This window comes from Charadrius vociferus, unplaced genomic scaffold, assembly GCF_000708025.1.
Source record: "Charadrius vociferus isolate BGI_N301 unplaced genomic scaffold, ASM70802v2 scaffold822, whole genome shotgun sequence".
NCBI lineage: Eukaryota > Metazoa > Chordata > Aves > Charadriiformes > Charadriidae > Charadrius > Charadrius vociferus.
This window is the reverse complement of record NW_009647481.1, coordinates 2,430,672-2,453,472: the sequence shown is the minus strand read 5'-3', so window position 1 is coordinate 2,453,472 and position 22,801 is coordinate 2,430,672. Positions and strand designations below refer to the sequence as shown.

The 22,801-nt window shown below is 44.4% G+C and overlaps 1 protein-coding gene across 2 annotated transcripts in view; it reads left to right on the top strand.

Moving 5' to 3' along the window:
• The first annotated feature begins 5,129 nt into the window (after positions 1-5,129).
• Positions 5,130-22,801, top strand: part of KCNIP1 (Kv channel interacting protein 1) — a 281,825-nt gene continuing 264,153 nt past the window's right edge. For both annotated transcript variants that reach the window (XM_009880733.1, XM_009880732.1), the window contains exon 1: positions 5,130-5,190. In XM_009880733.1, the coding sequence (XP_009879035.1) occupies positions 5,130-5,190 (61 nt within the window). The remainder of the gene's footprint in view (positions 5,191-22,801) is intronic.

Below are 22,801 nucleotides of genomic sequence, written 5' to 3'. Positions count from 1 at the left end.
TGGCCAGTGCTGCCTAGGTCTCATTCCTAAAATACCCAGAAGGGAAAAGGAATCAGTCACTCCCAGCTTTATTTAGGCTTTTTAAAGCAGAACCCACCTGGAACCACTCAAAGCTGATAGATATAGAGTAAGTGAAAAGGTCTTGCTATAAACAGGCAGTTTTCAGGTTTTATTTGTGTTCCTGTTATGCAGATGCTCATGGCTGTACTTTGGGAGATGAAACAAATACATCAGAATGAATTTCACCAGTGCCCTAAGTTTTAAAATTCTGGGTATGTCTAAGGCATTCCCTTGCTAGTCCTACAGGTGGACACTGCCAGCTTTGCCTTGTAGGAGAGAGGGTGGCTGATAGACCTGAGATTACATCCCTAGATACTGTGCTTATGGTGGATGTTTTCTCCTGGCAATGGTCCACATTTCTGCATGATGAAAAAAAAACAACTTCCTCCTCTACTTTCCTGTATATACATGCAAAAATACAAGAAATGTGTAGTTCAGGACAGATATGACGCAAGTGTAGTCTGGCTCCATCTTGCACCAGTTGCTGTCTTTAGTGGGAGGAGGACCTGATCCTGCATTAGGGAGCAGAGCTGTACCAATTGCTGTGAACTTGCTCTCAGGACATTTCCATCCTGTACTGATATTAGCTAGCTGGTGATATGACTCCCAAATTGAAGATGCTGTATTTGCATTTATTAAAATAGTGAACTACTTATGCTGACCAAACCTTCTGGCTACATCCAACAAATAAGCACCTACATCACTGCCAGTGCCTGCCTGCTTCGCTCTAATGTTTCAAAGTCTCACAGATGCTTATTAAAAGCAATCGTACAGAGTTAAGAGGTAGAAAGGAATCAAGAAGAGGTCAGTGAATAGTATTAGGTCATGGTTTTGTTAGTCAGTAGACAGAATTTATTATGATATGGTATATACTAGTGATAAAAGGATGGAATGGGGTTTAATCGCTGGCAGATAATAATGATGGATTAATGGTGACCTGTGGGGACACATCTGCCCTGCCGATCTAGCTTGGGAGATCAGCACCCAGCATTGAGTGCTTGGCTTCTTACGTACACAGGCTTCTGTTGGGGCAGAGGCAAAGCCCGATGGACACTTCTAGTGTGTTGCTGTACCTGTGTGAGCCTAGCATATGCCTGCCTGTCGCCTGCGTGAAGCACTCACAGCCCTTTCCCATGGGGGCTCTCCCCTCCTTAGCAGTGGCTGCTGGGATGGTCACATGAGTCACCCGTTGGGTGAACTTTTTGTGGGAAAGTGGGTGGGTTAAGGGATGGCACAGGCATCATGAAGCGGTTTATACCTTCAGCTGTGCAAGCAAATGCTTGAAAACTGTGTATATCATGCCGCGAGAGAGCCCTGTGCTGCGCAGCGGGGGTTTCTCACTGCACTGGGAAGTGAGCAGCGGTTGGGCTCTGGAGCAGTGCAAATCAACACCGGGGGCTGCAGTCAGGTTTGGCACAATACGGTATCTCCTTTCCCCAATGTACTCTGGGTCCTCTGATAGCAGCTTTTACCTAGGATCTTGGCTTAGGTACCCACACATCTAGAACTGTGCGTTTCACCATCACAGTCAGAACTCAGTCTTCATCTTACCTTTAAAGGAAATACTCTGAAAAATATTCAGCTCCTCAGATAGAGGGTGGCCATCAGCACTGGTTACATCCTAGGTATTAACTCTAACATTGATAAAATTTGGATGATCATCTTTGGTGAAAGAGAATTCTGGCCTGCTGTGGCAAGTACCCTAATTCGTTAGTGTTTATGATGCTTCTGTTCCTCTGAAGTCTTGATTTTTGGCTGTGCGAGAAAGTGTCTGCTTTTGAACTGGTGATCTGGTATTCTGTGCTCGTCTGCCTAGGCACAGACATGGTCCCTCCTTTTGTCCCCATTCTTGTATGTTTGAGTCATACAAACATAAAACACGTAACCATTTGGCCCCATGATTTCGTAGGGACCTGTCAATATTGGTTTCCAGCCAACACAAATCTCTTTTCTTTTAAGTTTCAAAGACAACCAAATATTCATATTTGCCCTCCACCTTCATATGCCATGCCGTTTCAAGTAAGCGACAGTGCAGCATCAGAGGTGCAATTTTATCTTCCTAAATTACTTTTCTAGGGTATCTCACCATATGGGCGGCCTAATCTGTCACTCCCAGGCCAAGCTCTTTCTCTGTGGCTGGGATCCAGCCAATGTCAGGAGGAATCCTGAAGCCAGCTACATTCTAGGTGCTCTTTGCTGAAAGGAGGTTGTAGCAAGGTGGGTGTCACTCTCTTTTCCCAAGCGACGAGTGGTAGGATGAGACAAAATGGCCTCAAGTTGCACCAGGGGATGTTTAGATTGGGTATTAGGAAAAATCTCTTCACTGAAAGGGCGATCAAACATTGGAACAGGCTGCTCAGGGAAGTGGTGGAGTGACCATCCCTGGAGATATTTGAAAGATGTGTAGACGTGGTACTTAGGACGTGGTTTAGTGGTGGTTTTTGCAGTGTTAGGTTTATGAATTGATGATGTTAAAGGTCTTTCCAACCTAAATGATTTTATGATAATCTGTGTAGGTATTTGCAGCCATTTACCTTGGAGCTCTCAAATGTATAACACTTTCCCAGTGCATGAGTCAACTGATGTGTGGTTCTGCGAGTGGACAATGTGATAGGAGCTGCAGCTTATTGACTTCTGCTAGTGACAACTTTGCCTAGATCAAGGAGGTTTCCATTTTTGACATCTTGGAGACATCATGCCTGGGAGCAGAGGACAGGGGAGTGCAGTGTGCCAATGGCAGCTGTTGCCTTTGGTGGTAGGATGCTTTTAACTGTCTTGATACCAATAGAGGAGTCCAGAGATGGCACTGCGACCTCCTGCTGTGGGGAGGCAGGACCACTTCAGCCCTTACCCACTGGTGAAGGCCTGATCCAGGGGAGACTGCTTGGTTGCAGGAGCACAGCTCCTGCCCCAAGATCCGTGGAGGCTCTGTCATGGCACCCGTGTCCAGTAAGGGCAGTGATGTATCACTGAGGTGGCAAAGGGGGTGCAAACCCAGCCTGCTGGACAGGAACCCCACCATCTCTCTTTGCTCCCTGTTTGCATGAAAAATGACATATCCAGGTACGTCCTCACCTGCTGGTTTCTCATCTGGGTAACCATGGCGTGAATGCACCACCCTTATGCGCGAGCACGTCTGTCGTGGCCTCTGGTCACCCTCCAGCCTTTGTTGTGTGCACAAGTATCAAGAGCAGTGATTTTTCACATGCGCACTGTAGCCTAATATTTTAATGTGTAAACACAAATAAAATATTCATAATATAAATATAAATATTTAAATGAAAAAAGAGCTTAAGAATTTCATACAGCTTTTCAGTGCCTTGCAGAGATCACCTTAGTCTGAGGGACTCTCATCTGGATCCGGGTGGCTGGAGAAGCCTGTTAGCCCATAGGCTGCAGGACCACAGCCATGGGCCATCCTGGGGGAGGAATATGGGGGGGCAGAGGTGTTGCACAAGCCAGGACAGGCTCCCTCACGGAGCCAGCTGGAGCACTCTGTGCCCCGAGTACTGGGCACTTTGTACCTGCCTGCAAAATGATACGTTTCAGTTCAGGATTTTGGCATCTAAACAGGACGTTACCTCAGACATTGCTCAGAAAAAGTTTATTTGTTGTATTTTGAGTTGTAAAACAAGAAACAAAAGGGGGGGGCAGCATTTTGTGTAACGCCTTTTGCGACTAGCAACTAATTGAAAGCTCTTTGCTGGTATACACAAGGGATACAAAAACACCTGTGCATGCAAAGACAGCATTGCTGGCAGCGTGTGAGCAGAAGGTAACGCAGGGCTTTACCTCCAGGGACACCGATGCTGTGCAGCTTCTGATCATGGGGGCTGTGGAAACTGCGTTTGATGAAATCTTTACTGCAAAGTTAGAGGAAAGCTGGGGAAGCCTGTTGAGACAAGGTGCTTTGGTCTCTGGTGTAGGAATGAATTTCTTCAGACAAATACAGTATTTGCACAGATGCCGCCTTAATCTCAGTTACTGTGTGCAAATAGCAAATTAATTCTGGTTCTGATGGCTGCCTTGGTATATTTAACTCTTTCTCTACCAAAGCACTTGCTATTTCATCTTCTGAGAAAACATAACAAGAGGCATATCTGATTTTTTTTGAAGTATGAAAGAACTGACCAAAAAAAGTCAGGAATTGTTTACTTCCTTCAAGCCACCTGACATTTTCAGAATTTTGTTTCAATAATTTGTTGTTTTAATGTCCTTTAAAAAGGATGTGCAGAGACATACTTTGCAGAAAAATAAGTTATTCACAACTGCCTTGCACATGCTTCTGGTGTGTTAGAAAGGATGCACAGGAAAAGGATTGTAGTGAAATTTTCTGTTTTCCCCCATTGCACTTACTTATTTTCCCCTGACTTTTCTGCTTGAGAAGAATGTTAGAGATTGAGGCTTCCTACCTTTCTGTTAGACTCTTAATTAGCAGGAGCATGCAGTCCGCACAGCTGGGGCTTTGATGCCTCGCTCACTATCATTTCCCACTCAGAAGATTTCCATTCATTCCAAATTGGTACCCAGCCCAAAGCCCTGGCTTCCCCCGAGACCCTCAGCATGTCTACAGGACTCCAGTTTAGTATTCGCTGGAAGAGATGCACTGATGCTCCCTCGCTAGACCTACAGGCTGCTGGTTGGAGCCATAAGGGAACGGGAGGAAGAATTAGCCTGTGTGTTTATGTGGCTGTGCTCCAGTAAATATTTTGATGCATCTGCTGCCAGCTCTGGTCTGAGGGAATCTACCTAGCATTTAAATTTTGATGGGGAGCTGTTTTGAATAATAACAGTGCAGCCGGCTGTGAGTCAGTGCATGTGTGTTGACTTAAAAAAAAAAAAAAACCCTCAAAGCTTAACGCTTGCTGAACGCTGAGCTGCAGTGCTTTGCTTTTTCCCTCCTCCTTTCTTCTTTTCTTTCTTCTCTTGACTTCCTCTGTTTTGTTTTATTCTTGGGGGCATTTCACATAGATTTTGTTCACTGGTGGGGAGTGGGGTGGGGTGAGCAGAATAAAAAAAAACCCAGCCAAAATAAATCCTCCCCAAAAACTCACAAGTAGCTTTTTGCAATGGGTGCTGTAATGGGTACGTTCTCTTCTCTACAAACGAAACAAAGAAGACCATCAAAAGGTAAGATCTCCGGTTTTGCTTTTCCTGTCCCTTCTGTATATTTACTAGGAAAGAAATTTATATTTGGGAGGAGAAAATGAACATGTGCCACTTGCAAGTAACCCAGCAATGTTTATGTGAGGTGTAATTTGCAGAGGAGAGTGGGATGCGCGGTGGTGGAGGAAACGTGTGGGCATGAGGAAATTGCTGTGGAGGGGCTTGGGGGTGAAAAGCATCTGAAATACTGTAATCCTTCGTACAGGCGTGTATGAGGAGGAGAAACTCACTGGCTCCATATGCAGAGCACTTGCAGAAGAGACCTGTTTATTTCCAAATCCCGTGCTTTATAAACCCTTTGAGGAGGGAATAAAATGTAGATACACAGCAAATTCTTCCCAATACCTTGTGGTTTCTTTCTCAGCAAGTATTGTTAGACTCGGTGTTGCATATTCAGTAATCCAACACCAAGTGTGCTGTACTAATGATGTGTGTTTTATATAGATTGTCAAGAGGGGAAAAAAAATAGGATGTTTTCATAAAGAAGGAGAGGAGGAGAAGCTCATGTGAAATGAGAAAGTAAGCAGCAATCCTAGGGATTTTAATCCTTAAATCCATGAATATTGGCTGTGAGATGCTGATTTTTCAGGGTGTCTGGTTTGTGTAGTGTTTGCTTGAGCTTTGTTGAATTTTCTTCAGGGTTAATTCAAAAATCCCAGGGTGCTGCTAAGCAGAAAGTTGAAAGCACTGTCAGGGGCATGTCCATACCATACAGAATGACTGTTGTTTAGGAAACAGAAAGAAAGACTGTAACTTTGGCAAGTCTTTCTGTTATTTGGAAATATTCTGTGCTGGAACCTCTGCATTTAACAGTCTCTCAGTATTTCTGGGGTAGGTCTCTAGTTCCACTGGATCTGTTGTTCAGTTCATGTATATACTTTTGAATTGTAAGTTGGTATGGATTTTCTAGCAAATTAAATTAAAAATTTTCTTAGGAAATACTAATCACCAAGTAATCACTCTAAAGAGAAATGGGGAAGGGTTGTGCAGCGGATTTGGTTGTGATAAGTTTGTGAGCAAGTGTAAAATTCTGTGTTTCTGATTTCAGATTGTTAAGGTAGGGTAAAATTTTACACTAGTGTGTGTACATGGTTTATAGTTCACCTTTCTGTGTCATTATAATGCAACCATAGTGGTACAATCATCTGGCATGTGTGTATTACTTATAATGCAAGCATAACTGTATAATTATCTAAGCACTGAGTCACACCTGCAGCTGTGAGAGTCGTGTTTAGGCACTGTGAAGTACATGAGAGCTGAACATGGTGCACTGGGCATGGTGGCTGCTGTGACACCAAGCGGTGTCTTATCCACCTGCCAGAAATCTGGGAGCTGAACCTGATTTCCACTAAATCTAGATAATTTGGGGCTGAATGTTTCTGTTCTCTACTACTTTGTTGTTTTGCAATTGGCTCAACTCTCTAGTGGATGGAAGAAATTGCTTCTGTTGGAGTTCAGGAGCAGTAAAATTCCAGCATCTGGTCACACATTTGAACATTTACAGGGGGTTTCAATCTTGCTGATGCCTGCTGGCAGTGGTTGTTCAGCTATATTTATCAAAACTTGTGTTCCCCGAGTTGTGTCCTCTTGGCTCTGATGTGTTATCCATGTGGTGTTGCTGGTTAGTAGGGCACCCAGTTGGAGAGAGCAAGCTGGAACAAATACATTTGATTTTCCTGGCTATTTTCAAATCCAGTACAGAATTTCACACCTTTAGGTCACTATTTATCTGGCAGGAAAGAGCATTACAGAATAACACTGCTGATTTTGGCTGACTTCAGCCAGTTGCAGATGTTCCTTCGGACTCATGCCCAGAGGATCCCCCAGATCTCCCAGCAGGAGTGGCAGAGGCATGGTTGCCACACGTGCCTCTGGGCTGCCTAGTGTGTTTTACACTGACTGTGAGCACTTCACGTTCTCTACAACAAAACACTAATGTGCTGGGTTTGAATACAGTCTGAAATTTTTCTTTGTCTGTGAGCTCAATAGTTAGTTGAAGTCAATCACTGCTATGTGACTGATTCCTTAGTGTCGCCCACTTGTTCCCTCAGCATCTCCTCCAGCCCTTGACCATCCTGGTGGCCTTTGCTGGACCATGCTCCAGTGTATCCACATCTGTCTTGTACTGGGGACTGCAAAACTGGCTATGGCACTCTGGATATGCTTGCACAAGTGCTGACCAGAAGGGAAGGATCACTTATCCCAGTGCTGGCTGCGTGGTTGTTGATGCAGCTTGCTGTGGGGATTGACTTCTCTGCCACAGGGCACTTTGCTAATGATGCCTGGGTGTAACTGCTCCATTTGATATTGCTGCATCTGTCTTTTATTGAGTCAAGTGTATATTATCTATCTTACTATTAGATTATCATCTACTGTTATCTTATTTAATATTTATTATATTTATCTGTCTGTTTATTTGAATATTTCAGGGTTTATGTGGGACTGAAATGTTGCTGCTGAAATAAGGGATTGAAGAAATAGTTATACAGGGCTAGATCCACACCTCTGCAAATACACTGTCATCTTGGTAAATGCGTGCTCTTCCAAGTAGCTTGAAGACAATTTGTACAGCCTTTTCTAGCTAAGCAGCTCACACGTGTATCTGAAGTTATGTATCTTTGGTGTAATAAACTAAAGGCAAAATATATATTGTTTGAAGAATAGGTAAAAGAAACAGGTCATGTCCAAAGTGAGGAGTTTCCAGAGATGGGTTAACAGCAGTAAGCACGTGGTGGATCCTGGCAGAGTGGGCTCAAGTGGCCCGTGCTGAACACTGCCAGCTTCAGTGCAGGACAAGGCTCCGCTTGTGCTGCTCCCCCTCGCACCCCGCTTTGGCTGGGGCTGGGGCACTGGCAGTGGGACTGGTGGCTGGTTCGGTATTCTAGCTGTGAGCAGCAATGTTGGAGGATATATTGTAGCACTGTTCAAGAATAAAAGATTTAATTCCTTGTTTTAATGGGGAGCCTGAATCAATAAAGGCAGGAGTAGCACAGAAATCGCCTTAAAGTTGAGAGCGATGGTCCTTCAAGTCCACTCCCTTTTCTCTGGGAGTGGACAGTGTTGTGGGTTTGTAGAGGAGGAGATAATTAGTTTTGTTTGAATGTGAAAACTTAATCCCAGTATAATTGGGCTTTTTGTCTAGGCATGTTATGAGCCAGCTGCCCTGTCCTGCGAGATAAAGATTTCTACTTCTTAGATTTGCAATCCTATCAGTAAAGCTGCAGAAGCTTTCCCTGCTCACTGGAGTGTCCCTGGATAGTCTATGAGATTTGTGCCATTATGCTTTGGTTGTGGCTCAGGGCAGTTCCACGGATTATTTGTACATTTCGTTAGAAATTGTTTCCTCTGATCTCCTCAGTTGATGGCACTTTAACTTCATTCACTGTTGGGATTCTTCTTGTCTGCCTTTTCCAGCATTCCAAGGTAGCCTTGTAAAAGATAATACCTCTTTTTACCATGTTTGCTTTGCTTGTATCTCAGAGCAGCAAAGCCGGGCAGCACTCCTGGGGTCCTGGTGGAGCCTGATTGGGGGACAAGCTGACTGTGAGCCACCAATGTGGCCCTGCAGCAAAGGCAGCCAGCAGCCTCCCGGGCTGTGTTAGGCAGAGCATCTCCAGCAGGTCAAGGGAGGTGATGTTTCTCCTCTGCCCAGCACTGCTGAGACATCCACGGTGCCATGTCAGGTGCTAGGCTCCCCAGTACCGGAGAGATGGGACTTACTGGACCGAGTCCACTGAGAGGCCATGAGGAATATTAAACAATTGGAGCATCTGACATAAGGGGAGAGGCTGAGAGAGCTGGGACTGTCCAGCCTGCAGCCGAGAAGGCTCGAGGGACCTTATCAGACTGTATAAATACCTGATGGGGGAGAGCAGAGGCAATGGAGCCAGGCTCTTCTCAGTGGTGCCGAGTGACAGGACAAGGGGCAACGGGCACAACTTCAAATACAAGAAATTCCACTTAAATATAAGAAAAAAATGTTACCATGAGGGTGACTGAACATTGGAACAGGCTGCCCAGACAGACTGTGGAGTCTCCACTCTTGGAAATACTCAAAACCCAACTGGACACAGTCCTGAGCAACCTGTTGTAGTTAACCCTGCCTTGAGGAAGGGATTGGATGAGACAATCTTCCGAGGTCCCTTCCAACCTTATCCACCCTTTGGCTCTGCGGTTACTGTCACTTTAAAAACCCGAAAGATGGTAGGACTTGAGGGTACAGGGAACAGGAAGAAACATTGAGAGCTCAGTATGGACCAAATGCCAACAAAGCTGAGAGGCGCGCTTGGTCCTTTCTTATTACATTGGCAGTTAGCACTTAGATACAAGATTAAGATGGATTTGAGCATTTCAAGTTGCTTGTATATCCTCCAGCAAACATAAGCAATAAAACGATAAATGAGTTGGGCGGTGGGGGGGGGGAACACAAAACCACAACACTAAAAGGCAGAGGGCCAACATAACAGATAATGCACACACAAATGCATCTCTGGTTTCAACTAGCTGCAGAAATAGAGATTTTTTTTTTCATGTGTTTTAACAGTATACAGCCAATCGTGACCAGATTTGTGGCTAGAATCATCCACTTCCATATTCGTCATGGAAACATTTGGATTAGCAGATTGCTAAAGCAGGGGGAATTTCTTGTTTTGACTGCTTTCTATACCTCCATGGTAGTGTGCAGTGGGGATGGTTACATTGCCATTTGGGGGAAAATTCAATTAGAGTAGAAAAGGAAAATTGAGGAATAAGGGATTAAATAGAAATATATTTGCTCTTCCTTTTCTCTACCCACCCCACCCCACCCCCCCCTCCAGTGAAAGTTAAATAACTTGGATATTTCTCAATACTTGAATGGTGGTGGCCTTAGAGCTGCAAGCCCCAGCTCTTACCCTGACTGCATCAGCAGAAAGCAGCACTGCTTTCAGTTGGGAATCTGAGTCTGTTGAATGTGAGTAACCGTATTTTGATCCAAGACCACCCAAACCTAAACTATCAAGAGAAGCCTGGCGTATTTGTTTAATTTTGCAGGAGCTAACAGCAGGAACTCACTTTGCATAAAATGTCATTTGGGCCATTTTTATAGTGACCAGTTTCCAGACTTTTTTTTTGAAGGTAAGTTTGCTTTGAAATAGCTTATTGTCCAAAAGCATCAGATTTTGTGTCTGACCAGCTGTATTTTCAAGTGTTTTACTTAGCAGGAAACCACCCAATATTGCTCGACTCGTCAGTCTTCGTAAGAATATCTGACTGTCCTGAGCTCCTAAAATTGCTGGCCATGGCTGTGCTCTTTGAGTTTGCTGCACCAGAACAACCTGATTCTCTGCTGAAAAGGAGAAAAGGTAGTTCAGTAGTGTTTCAAGGAATCAGTCCTGTTCAGCCCTAGACCTACAGCTGCAGAATGGAGATAATCAATTTGGGCAGGGGAGCTGCCCTGGTATTTACTATCCCTGTAGAAACCGTTACAAAATAACTTTTGTAAGCTGTTTATGGCAGCTTTATTTTCAATAGGCCTTTGAAATTCATCCAGGAGGGGTGACAGACTTGCCTTTATCCCTCAAAAACCTGTTCAGGTTTGGCAGAAAGAAAAGCTTCGGAAGTTGCCCTTCTATTTCTTCTGCTCCTAAAAGAAACTTGAAAGCCTGCCACTCTTGTGAACGAATGTATGTCCTAAAGACTGTAACCGTACAGCCTTCTGCCCTGGGTATTTTGTTAATAGAGAGAAGATCTCAGTTCCCCATCGTTTTCTGTCTAGAGCAAGGACAGCATCCTTCCCCCTGGTCAGAGACCTGAGCCTGCAGGTGCTTGAGTGAATGGAAGAAATGGCTGATTTGGTTTCTGCTGGCTGTGCCCAAGAGCCAATACACAGTCCTGATGTCTCATTTTCTCTCCCTAGTCTTTTCTGATCGTCGTCTGATACAGTCTGGCAGGTCAGGTACATGGTCAGCTGCCTGCACTGAAAACTGAGGGTTTGACAGGCAGTTTTTTCTAGGGAATTGCCTTTGTAACGGGTGCACAGAACAGCACTCAGCAACGTAACTGATGTAAGCACTCAGGAGCAATTTGGAAAAATTGTGATGACCAATAAGTGTTCATCAGAATATGCCACTTTGCTTGAAACACTTCAGTCTCTGTGAAGTGCAAAGAGATGCATGGGAAATAGCCAAACATCCCAGCCACATGGGATGGGATGTGCCTGCGATGGGTGGCACAGAGGTGTGGGAGCTGTGTGCACCCGCTTTCCCGTGTCCTCAGCAATCCTGTGCCACAGCTCGCCTGGGTGTGGGGTTTGCTTAGAGATGGGTAGGGCTTGTGGACTTGTGACTGCTTCTGTTCCCCACTCCCCCATTTTTCAGCCAAAATTTCTTCAGCTCCTATGCAATTGCTCACCCTAAATTTGTTCCCTTGCCTCTTGCTTTGTTTCCTGCTTGCTTCCCTATAAATACAACTCCAGGCAGAGAGGCAGAGTGATCTCAAATAGCTGGTCTTAAGAGTGGATAGCACTGATTAAATTAAAATAAGCTACATGTGTCCCCGATTGCTTCCCACAGGCATACAGCACCTGCCTAAATGCTGTAGTCAGACCCAGGTTGGAGGTTTGGAATAAAGAAGAATTGCTGGAGGGAAGTACATTATATAGTGTGTTATATGTTATGTTGCATTAGCATGCATGTGTGCTTATTTCCTGCCCTTGGGTACAGGTGCTATGTGCCACTCAAAGTGCAGCACATCCATGCAGAGCCATGAAACCCAGCACAAAAGAGGCAATTAGAGACTTCAGCTTTGCATGCCAGTCGGCTGCAGTGCTTTGAAGTTTCTTTTTGTTCCACAGTAATCCAAAAGGGTAAAACAGAAAATGTTTTCCAACTTTTAACTTCCGGTCTTGGTAATCTTCCAACTTTTATCATCATCAGCTCTTCCACTGTGAACTGCTGGATATTTTCTGTTTGTTATGGGCACTAGCAAGCACTTGGAGTTTTGCAACTGAAGATATTTAACACTGTGGATTTGAAAAGCTTGGAACTTAATACTTAACAGAGATTTTTCTCAGTTCCCAACTTTACAGTGCTTAATGTCACCACATATGTAAATTTGGAGTCAGTTAGGGTTGTACAAAGTTTTTGACAAAAGACTTAGCTATAAAAGAGCAGACCAAGGTCAACCAAAGCAAGTTATAAACTCATGCTGATTTTAGTCAAATGTGAGGGGAAAAATAAAAATGTTTTGTTTCTCCACTTATAAACCTACAATCAAAATGTTTATTTTGATATTTATTTAAACTTTATTAAAAACCCAAAAGATTTAGAGGTTTTTCAAAAAATAAGTTATTTGTTTTTTAGCTGAACTGTTTCATTAATCAAAATTGATCTTAATTGCACTTATTCACCAAAACTTTCCAAACACTTTATTGGCTTGTAATTTTATTGTAGTTTTAGACATGAATAGGGAAGCATAACTGCTAAAGTACTTCCTCCATTGCATTGGGGGGCAGCCCTGGATATTTATGTCAAGTGCCATGTTTCTTATTCAAAATGATTACCCAGAGAACTTAATGACACAGTGATGCAGAAAGTTTCGGTACCCGCTCACAGTCTCTGAGTCATGTGGCCACTCACATGTCTATTTGCAAGGTGAGAAACTTCTGCATTTCTCTCCGAGAGGTGTTTCCCAGGAGGTGCAGGATTCTCTAGGCACCCCATATCCTCCCCTGCAGGAAGGTACCGAAATGCATGGCAGAGGTCTTTTCCAACTGGGAAATGCAGGTTAGAGCTATATGGTACCACAGCAGCATTTCTAACCAAAATATATTTAGGGTTCCAAGCAAGGTATTTAACTTTTACCCTTTTATTCATGCCGAGATGCCAGAGGGAAAGGGAATAACTATTTTTGTAAGAATAATTGTACTTAACAAATAAAAAAATGATTGGAAGTGTAAACTGTATCCACATTTTCAAAACAGGCTAGTCAAAAATGAAGGAAACTGTGCCCAGATATCTCCATTCTGTGTTTGTGGCCTTCACTATGGAGTGATGTCTTTGGTCCAGATTGAAAACGGTATGGATAGTGGTCAGTTAATTTCTAAATGCATTCATGAAAACAGGGATTTAAGTTGTGCTGGCACTGCTCAGGATTGGGAGGGTATCATGGGGCTAGTCTGAAGAGTTTAAACAAACCGCCGTAGACATGAGGTGAGGTTCACAGGCAGTAAGCGTGGCTGACGGGGAGGCAGGGAAGGACTGTGTGCTGTGGACAGACACAGGACAGCAGAGCTGCCCAGGGATGCTGAGCTCATAGCTGCGGGCGGGCTGAAGGAGGCAGCCCAGGCAGGAGGGGATCTGGCCCGGCCCAGCCGTGGTGCGGGCAAGTTTTAAGGAAGACACAAAGTGGGTAACAGAGCCATCCTCTCCTGGCAGAGCTCTGCTACATCTGTTTGGCTTTCCTCAATCCAAACATTACTTTCTTGACATATTCAACAACCGCAGCTTTTCACACACACCAGTGTTTGCTTTTCCCTCGCTCCACAAAAATCCTCCTCCCCCTGTGCTCATTCTGTGGGCAGCCGATTGGGAAGTGCCCAGAATTTCCATAGATGGTCACAGCTATGATCTCTAAAAGCCAATGAGTGAGTGCAGGACATTTTATATTGTGGCTGAGAACAGCTAATGGAGAACATGATTGCGAGGATACATGTTGTGCTGCTGGAGGCAGGTTTCTAGGAAACCCGAGATGTCTGCATCTTTCTGCTGAATGAAGGGTCTTTAGTGGAAAGGGAGAGTGTCACTTTGGAAGGGGGGAGCCGACTTACAGCATGCCAGAGATCAGTACTGAACATGGGGGACTTTTAGTGCTCTGACAAAATAAACGTTTCTGCCTGTCAAATTTATATGCAGGAAAATATGGATGAAACAAGCCATGTTCACTTGATGTACCCATTTGGGGCACGGACCCAGAAGCAGAGCTCATGTGTTTTGACAACAATTCTGACTTTGCCTGCCTGCAGCTTGGGGCGAAACTCCCAGATGCGTTTTCCCTGGCTGCTGTTGCTTCCTTCTAGTGAATGATGCTACACATCAGCCCCATAGATGTTTTGATTGTCAACTGAAACCTCAGGCAAGGCCCCTGATTTAGCACATCAAACTGCATGAGCTGAGGCTTGCTCTCTGTAGGGTACACGTGCAGCCCTGTGAAGGATAACGCCATGAGCTCCCTGGCTGTGAAATGTCAGGAGCCAGCACAGCATCTGTGAGGAAGGACAATTTCCCTTAGGAAATCTGTTTCATCCCATGCAGGTGAACCCTGTGATACAGCAGGGAACATCAGCACCCCTTTGCACCCTTAATCATCACAGTTCAAGGGACTTGTGTGTTGCCGTCTGAACTGGGAGCAGCGCATGGAAAGAATAAATGGGAAGCAGGAAACTTTTGTGTTAGTGCAGGGAGGATTGCTGTCTGCTAATCCTAATAAGCCAGTGTAATTGAATTGGCACACTAGTTTACATGCTTCACTGGGAGAGTCAGATGTGACCCCAAACTGTGATACTAGAGCCCCAGGAATTGAAAGCATGTCCTTGTGTGGATCTGAATCCCTGTAACACTGTGTTTGTTTTTATCTAATATTTTAACATGTGAGCTGACAGAAGGTCTAGTTTGCAGTCCTGTGCATACAGAATTGGGCAGGCTGCAGGCATCTAGACAAAGAGCTGCGTGAGGAAAATCCTGCCTGGGTGGAAATTTGTGCATACTGAGTGATGGCCAAAGGCAAGCGTGTGCAGTTCTGCAAAGGAAATCTGGTCCCGCAAGGTCCATTCCTGTTTGTGTAGGCAACAACTGCACCTGCACGCAGAGCAGGTTTGGTGCTGGGACAGAAAGCCAACCAGAGACTGTTCTTTCAGGAGAGTGCCTTTCATTTCCCAGGCTTTAAGGCACCAAAAGGGGCTATTTCCAATAGCAATTTGGCATCCTCTACTTGGCAGGAGTGAGGACATTACAGCTGAGCTGCTACTGCCCTATCATTTCTAATCACCTCCGCAATGAAGCACTGGGCTGCACGTGGCTCAGTGCAGCCCTCCAGGAAAGCACCCTGTCAAACAAAGGGAATTTTCTGAACAGGCATTTTCTGGGCAATGCCATCAGCTATAACACTTTGCATGGATACATTTGCATATTTTTTAGCTGATGCTGCCTTTCTCTTTCCTCTGTCCTGACTATTGATGGAGGTGAAGTACTTGCAGTTCAAAAGTTCATGCGGTGCAGGAAATCAGAGCGCTGTTTGCTTTTTTTCGAGCACTGGTTGTTGCTGCTATTCAGCAATGCACAAGAGAGAACACAGCAATGTGCCATTTTGAATGTCATCCACAGCCCAACTCAGATCTAGGTGAATGGTGTGTAAGTTAAAATGTGGTGCTGTATCTGTTGGAGCAAATGCACTCTTGTTTTCTGCATACTACTGGTTTGTAAAACCTTCAAAGCAAATTAGGTGTTAGACTGAAAATTTGGTCCAAACCTGAAACTGTCCTTTACCCTGCAGAGTTTGTGAGATGTTTAGGAAACTTTGGAAATGCTGTGAGTTGAAATGAATTTTGTCACATCTCTTTGCATTGTTTGTTTTTAGCAAAACTCTGTCCCTTTAGAATTTTGGCCTAGAAATTATTGACGGTGGGGAATTAAATGCTGAATGTTCTTAATCTCCATCTGGATCAAAACCGGACAGACAGCTGTTAGAAGCTGCTGGGGTGTGAAGTTAGCAACTCAGTCCCGTGATCCCCACACTGATTCTGACATCTCAGGCTCTGATGTCTCAGAAAACACCAAGCCTCCCCCCTTCTGCCTCTGCTGCTTCCCCTTCACCCTGCCGCACTGCTGCTTTCGCCTCGCTTTCCAGTCGGGCTCCACCAGTGCGGGAGCTGGGGCCAAGCTAGCGGCCCTGGCAGAGCCGGAAGGTGCAGGTCCAGCTTCGCTTCCCTGCTCTAGTATTGCATCTGGCATTTCTGAGGGACGTGGCCCCGCTTGGAGACGAGTGTCCTAAAATGCTCAGTATAGTTTATGGTCAGGCCCTGTATTTTCAGTTAATATGCCCGAATTGTGTGTGTTAAACCAGCTTAACAAGTATAAGCAAATACTAGAGGCATGTGCATATCTGGTAATGTTTTTCACCAGCAAGAATGTTTCAAACTCTACTGAATGCTTGAAAGAGCAAAAAGTGAGGAGCGAGCCTTTGATCATCTCCCTGTGTTTCTGTGAAGTGGTGCTTCCCTGCAGAAGCCTGAACAAATGGTGCTCATTTACTTAATGGGTGTCTTTCTGTCCTGTTAGCCATGAACATAAAGCAATCTGTTTAAAGAGCTTCATTTCCCTATAAATCAAACTCCTGAGGCAGGATGAGGTGGGGACAATGCTGCAGGAGATCTGATTCAGTCTGTGCTTTCCCTGGGACCTGGCACAAGGCACCAGATCTGTGTCTCCACCGTACCCACTGCTCTGCATTTGCTGGTCTGCTGCTGGGGGAGAAGAGGAATCCAAGCCACAGCGCATCGGCACCCTTGGTCATCCTCACCAGCTTGCTGTCCTTTTTTGAGTGCTAACTCTTATAGCTGTAGAGTTTTGCCTAAGTTAATTGCTTGTCACTTGCCTGCTTGCTGTGATTGAGTTTTCCTGTATTTCCTTAAGCGTTATGAGATAGCTCCAAAGCACGTGAGATTTAGGAGAATGGAACATCAAAGCTAAGGCATCGTTATTCATGTTGTGAGTGCTGTTTTCCTGTGTCAGACAGCACAGAGATCGCCCTGCTGAGTACCGCACGAGGTAGAGGCTGTGTACATGGATTTGCTGAGGACAGGGCATTTGGCTCAGGACTTCCCTGTGGATGTTGCCAGTGGTGAAGGGCAAGGACGACTTCAAGCAGCTAGTCTGACACAGCATTCACGTGCAGAAGCTTTTCTCTGTGGAGCAATGCTCCTAGTCTTAGTCACTGATGTTCTGTGACAGCGATAGCATGGAATAACAATAGGAATATAGGAATAACAAATGCCCCTTTTGAAGAGTGTGTCCCAGAGTCATTGTCTTCTGTAGCATCACCACCTGCTTTGCTCTCTGCCAGCAACTAGTAGATTTGGTGTTGCTGGTAGTTTCAGGGTTGGGCTTCAAGATGCTGACAGTGCTGTGGACAGGCTACATGATGCTGAGATAGTTACAGGCATAGGTCTCTTGCCAACATGGGCACAGAAATGTTTGTTCCCCATCCCATGATGGGAGTTATGACCCTTTCCAACAGTTCAGAAGAATTAATTTCCTCTGCACTTCTTGGGTTTACGAACTCTCTTACTGGATATGCACACAGAAGAGAAGGAACCAGATTATTCCTTTGTAGTTGAAGGAGCTCAAGACAGTGTGGCTGCTCTTGTGATACTGGTGGATTAAACAACATTGCAGTGGAACAGCTTGGCCATCTCCTGTTACTGTCTGTCAGGTGTGGTAAGGGCTGGCGGTGTTCTGTACCAGGTCTGGAGGGACAAGTGAGATGTGTTGGAAGGTGGGTAAGAGAGGCTCCCAGAGCACGCTGAACAGCTGGAGGAGATGCCTCTGGCACAGGTGAAGGGATTTCTTGCAATGGTATTTTGAGATCAGGAACAGTTGTGGACAGTGGGTGTAGGGCACCAACAAGAACACTTGTGGTCATCAACAAGTGGGAATGTTTGAGTGTGTCCTTTGCCTGTTGCAGGAATGGACAGAGAAAGCTGCGAACTCAGAGCCGGGCTGGGCCATGTGTGCATGGAAGTCAGCATCACCTTCCTGAGATCTCTCTGTGGCGTTTACCATAAAATGTTGTACAGAGTGAATAGAACTCAGCAGCAACTGCTCTAATCCTTATGTTTTAAATTCTCTATGCATTTTGAAAAGTCTCCTTATTCTGATTCAGGGCAATGTACCCTTACTCAAGTTGAAGTAACTTCAAGCTAAGTGACAGGGTGAACTGATGTACATTTTCTATTTTCCTCCTGTTTCCTTGATTTTCTGAGCCTGATCTTTCATATAGCATTTTGGATTTTAACCTGTTTGCTGCTGTGAAAGGTGGTCTTAAGGAAGCTGCAGCAGGGAGAGAGCAGCTCAGACAAGAGAGATGGAGGTGTTGGTGTCTGTGCTGGAAAAGAAAGCAGAGTATGACTTAAATAAATTCTAACAAAGTTAATATTAAGGTGGTTTCTAGGTCTGGTTCCCAGAGAACAATACATTTGTTAACTGAATATTTCTTGTACTAGTAAGAGAGCCTCAAATTGATTTGCACTTCACGGTCCACATAAATGTAGAGACGCTGCCAAAAGTGTCTCTTCCCCTTCTCTGTTTTCAGTGTGGGTATTCCAGAAAATGAAGCAAAACATTTTTCCCTGCTGTTTGGTTCTCCATTTCATGCATATGTATTTCTGGGACACGCATTCCTAGAGCATGCAGCCGAGTGCACATGCCTGGAGTCTCTGTAGGCTTGTGTAGCTTTGAAACAGAGAGCCTAAAGCACAAGCAAGATATTTGCAGAACTAAAGAGAATTTAGAGGAACAACAGTAGAGATTTTAAATTCCTGTAAATAAGTTCAGTCTCAAAACCAGAGAAGAGTTTTCACCTGCCTTCTGCTTCCATCTTAGAGATGCTTATTGGACTGCAGTAGGAAAGGAGATATGTACAGAATGAAGCTGCTCACAAATGTGAGGAAAATCACTTGTGTTACTGTTTTCTGTTGATGTTCACTGTTATGCAGTTTGCTGTTGACATCACATTACAGAAGGGATTTATCGGTGAAGAGTCTTGGGTGCTAAACCTGCTGACACATGGCAGTGTAGGGGAACACTGTAAATAAGTTGGATAGCTTTATTTTTGCAGCACTCTAATTAGTCACCCTTGATACCTCCATAAAACAGAAATGCAGATTTGTAAAATCCAGCCCCCAAAATCTCCTTGCTTCCCAGCTGGAACATATTCAGGATTCTCAATTTGAACATCTTGAGCTGGCATGTGTTTTGTTTTCCCTGAGCCCCAGCTTTTAAACTTCAGCAAGTATAGGAAAAATGTTAGCCTGCCTTTTGCAGTATCCTTTGAGCCTAGGAGTTTGAAGGCATGAACTCATTGCCCAGGAACTTATCAAGTCTTGTGGAGCTTGATTCAGCACGGAAAGTTTGGGGCTAGTTGTGCCACAGATGCGGCTCTCTTCAGTGAGTCTCTTCCCATTTATTCTGGAGTTGCATACTTTGGTATTGCAGGTGGGCAGAGGGAAGATGAGTATACAGCTTAATTTTACAGGCTTTTGCTCCACTTGGTGGCAATAACCTCCATAAAGGAGTGGAAGCGAAGTCTTAGTCCACAGCTTTCACCAAGTCTTTGCAGAGGGCTGGGAAGGGATTTTCTCTTGCCCTATCCTTGGGAGTGAGCCTGCGGTGCAGCGGGTGGCTGCAGCCCCTGCCCGCACAGGCTCTCCTCCTGTCGCTCCCTCTGTGTACTCCACCGCACGGGGGTGCTCAGCACCCACCAAGGGTTCTCCTGGCTCGGGGCACCTGCCCCGAAAAGCAGATCCCGTTCCCCATTGGTCAGCCTGAATTGCCATATACCACCACTGTCACTTAGGGATGTGTAGGAAACATCGGGCCCGTATTTAGCAGCCAGTTTAGAAATATACACATTTCAAGCAACGGAAACTCCCTATTGCTCAAGGAGGGCGAGTGGGGCCCCACACATCTGATTTTTCAGGGATATTGCAACAACAGAAGCTGGAAAGCAAGGAAGAGGCTTGTATAACAATAAATGGTACGGCCCTTGTTCTCTGGGTAGAAACGTATTTTGTTTAAGAGCTTCCCCTCTAGCAGCCTCCACAAGTTCCTTTAAAGCCAAATAGGACATCTCCTTTTGTGCAAGGGTGGCAGGCAGAAGTAGGACAGGGTTTTGTCCTTTTGAACTATTAATACAGATCATAAAAAATGTACCAAAAACTTTTAAAAATATGATGACACTTTGAAGATCATTTATTTTTTATTACAGCTAATATAGTGTTTGGTATAAAACACAAAGCAAGTTTTGATATTTTCCTTCCCTGGTGGAAAAGAGGGCAAAAAGGAGAATCCAAATTCACTCTCGATTAAAACCTCTTGAACCTTATATGTCCTTTTTCCCTGAAAGGTACTGTTCAAAAAGACATTTTTCATTTCTGAAGCCCAAAGAAAAAAGCAAGTGTGGTCAGCCCAACTGAGCACACACTGCTACTGTCTTTTGAAGGAATTTTAGCAAGTGTGTGCAGTGATAAATCACCAAACATCAGTCTTGGCTCCTGTGCAGGGTTGAAGAGGAATACAGCTTCACTCTGATGTATCCATTTTCTCCCGCATGAGGCAGAAATCATATCAGCTATTTTGAAAGAGCTTCTGCATGTGTAATGTCTATATGATTTACAGAATTATCTAAATATCTGTAGATACCAGATCTCTGAGGAGTTTTGTCTATTGTGACTCACATTTTACATTGTAAATTTATCTGTAATTGTTGTCTTTCACTGAAGGATCCACAAAACTTAAAATATTTTCAGTAATTAATTGTAAATATTAGCTCTATTGTCACCAGCAACAGTTTGGATTGTTTTGTTGTAGGAAAGTGGGAGGGAGCCGCTTTTTTGGCAAGTGACAAGCAAATAGTATATCATTAAAAGCCAAGTGTTGGATTGGAGTCATTAAATCCAGTAGCAGTAGATATTCAGAGTCAAGTTCAGCGGTGAGTTTCTAGCTGGTAGAAGGCAGCTGTGCCGCATGCATGCGTGAAAAGCAGATTGATGTTCCTTAGAGAAGGCTTCGGACTGGGCCTCGCGGATTCACCAAGACCCATGGAAACCAGAGGGGTTTTGTGCTCCCTGTTTTTCCAAAGCATCTGGCAAGTGTTTCTAAAGGGTAGGCTTTTCAGTTGATTTCCTGCACTAGCCTGTAGAGGTTTATCCACTGCCTGGGCAAACTGCGTTAAAGAAAAAAGACACTAAAGCACTAAAAAAATCTATTTCGAGGTTGTCCAGTGTCTAACCATCTTCTGCAAGAGGACACTGACAGGGCTCCTGCCCTGCCTCTTTGTACATACCCATGTCTCCTCTCGCAGCTTCCAACCCTGCTCCTTTCTCGCTTGCCCTTCACAGGATGTGGGCTGCTTCATTACTGGCTGCTCTCTTTCATCCTGTTGTTGCAGGCTTTGGCAAAACTGGGCTGCAGTTTGCTAGATGGGTAAATACGCTGAAAGCTATCGGCTTTCCCCACTGACTTGTGGGCTTGTGTGGGGATATTGTACCTACAGCCATTTTGTTGGTGTCATGTACAGTTTTTGTTGAATGCAAATTTTGTTGCCTATACTTAAAAAATAATTTTGGTATAAATTGTAGACTGCCTCCCTAATCAGATTTTCACGCAGTACTCCTAAATATAAGTACGTAGCAGCGCTGTGATCAGCATGCTGTAAAGAAAGCCTCCCAAATGACAAGATGTATGGGCAAGTATTTTCCCTTCTTGTTTGCCAAACTACCATGCATCCATAGCTTCACCTTAAGCAAAGCAACTGCATTGCCTGAGGCTGTAAATACCATCCCTGCTCTTAATGGCCTCAGGATACTGGCATGAGGTGAGGTCTCTGGTACCACTGCGATGTTGGCAAGATCATTGTGCTTACAGCTCAGAAAGCTGTTTATGTACTGCTTAGAAACTGCACCGTTTTTACAGAGAAAGATTATTGAATTAAGGTCATAAATTCAAAAAGTCAAAAGCAGGGGTTTTTGTTTGTTTAAAAAAAACCCACTATTGCCGCCTTCTAAAAATCTTGTCTATCTGTAGTATACCCTTTGGGGTGACAAATGTTTTTAATCTTTGTCCTAGTTTGTAGCTTTTTCTTTTTTTATTTTAATCAAGGATGGCAGGAATAAGAGTGATTGATATAGAGAAAAATTTGCAGCTACCCAACCTCAGAAGTACACGTCCTATCTCTGAGTATTCCACTTCCTCTCTTCATCCTTTCAAATAAGCAGATTAGATTTTGCCTGAACTCAAGACATTAAGCCTTCGAAAGATGAAGGTTCACATTATTAAGCTCTTAAAAAGAAGTCCAAGGTCTAGTCCCAACTCTTACTTTGTATGATGGGCTGTCCTCACTGTTTCGCTACTTCCTGAGCTTCAGGGACAAGCTAAGAAAAGAGTATGAGGGAATGAGGGTTTTGCCCTTGGCAAAATGTATTTTTTCACTCCCTCACTGCCATGGCAGGAGCTAACCTGCCTCGGGAAGCCACTGTTGGGAGCTGGGACTGAAATGACTGAGAAGAAGGTCAAGAAGTTCCAGCCTGAGTTATAGCCCTGTGTATCCTTGGGGTAGATTGGTCTTGTCTTAAGGAACGTGGTAAGAGGTTAGGACCAGAATTAGGACCAGAATGAAGAAAGGGTCATAAAAATTCCTTGTGAAGGAACTGCATCTCTGTGAACACGAGTGTACAAGCCAATGTCAGGAGACCACATGTTTATTTTTTTAGGTACCACATTAATCTCTTGGTAGGACAGTCAAGATTGCCTCACCAGGGTTTTTA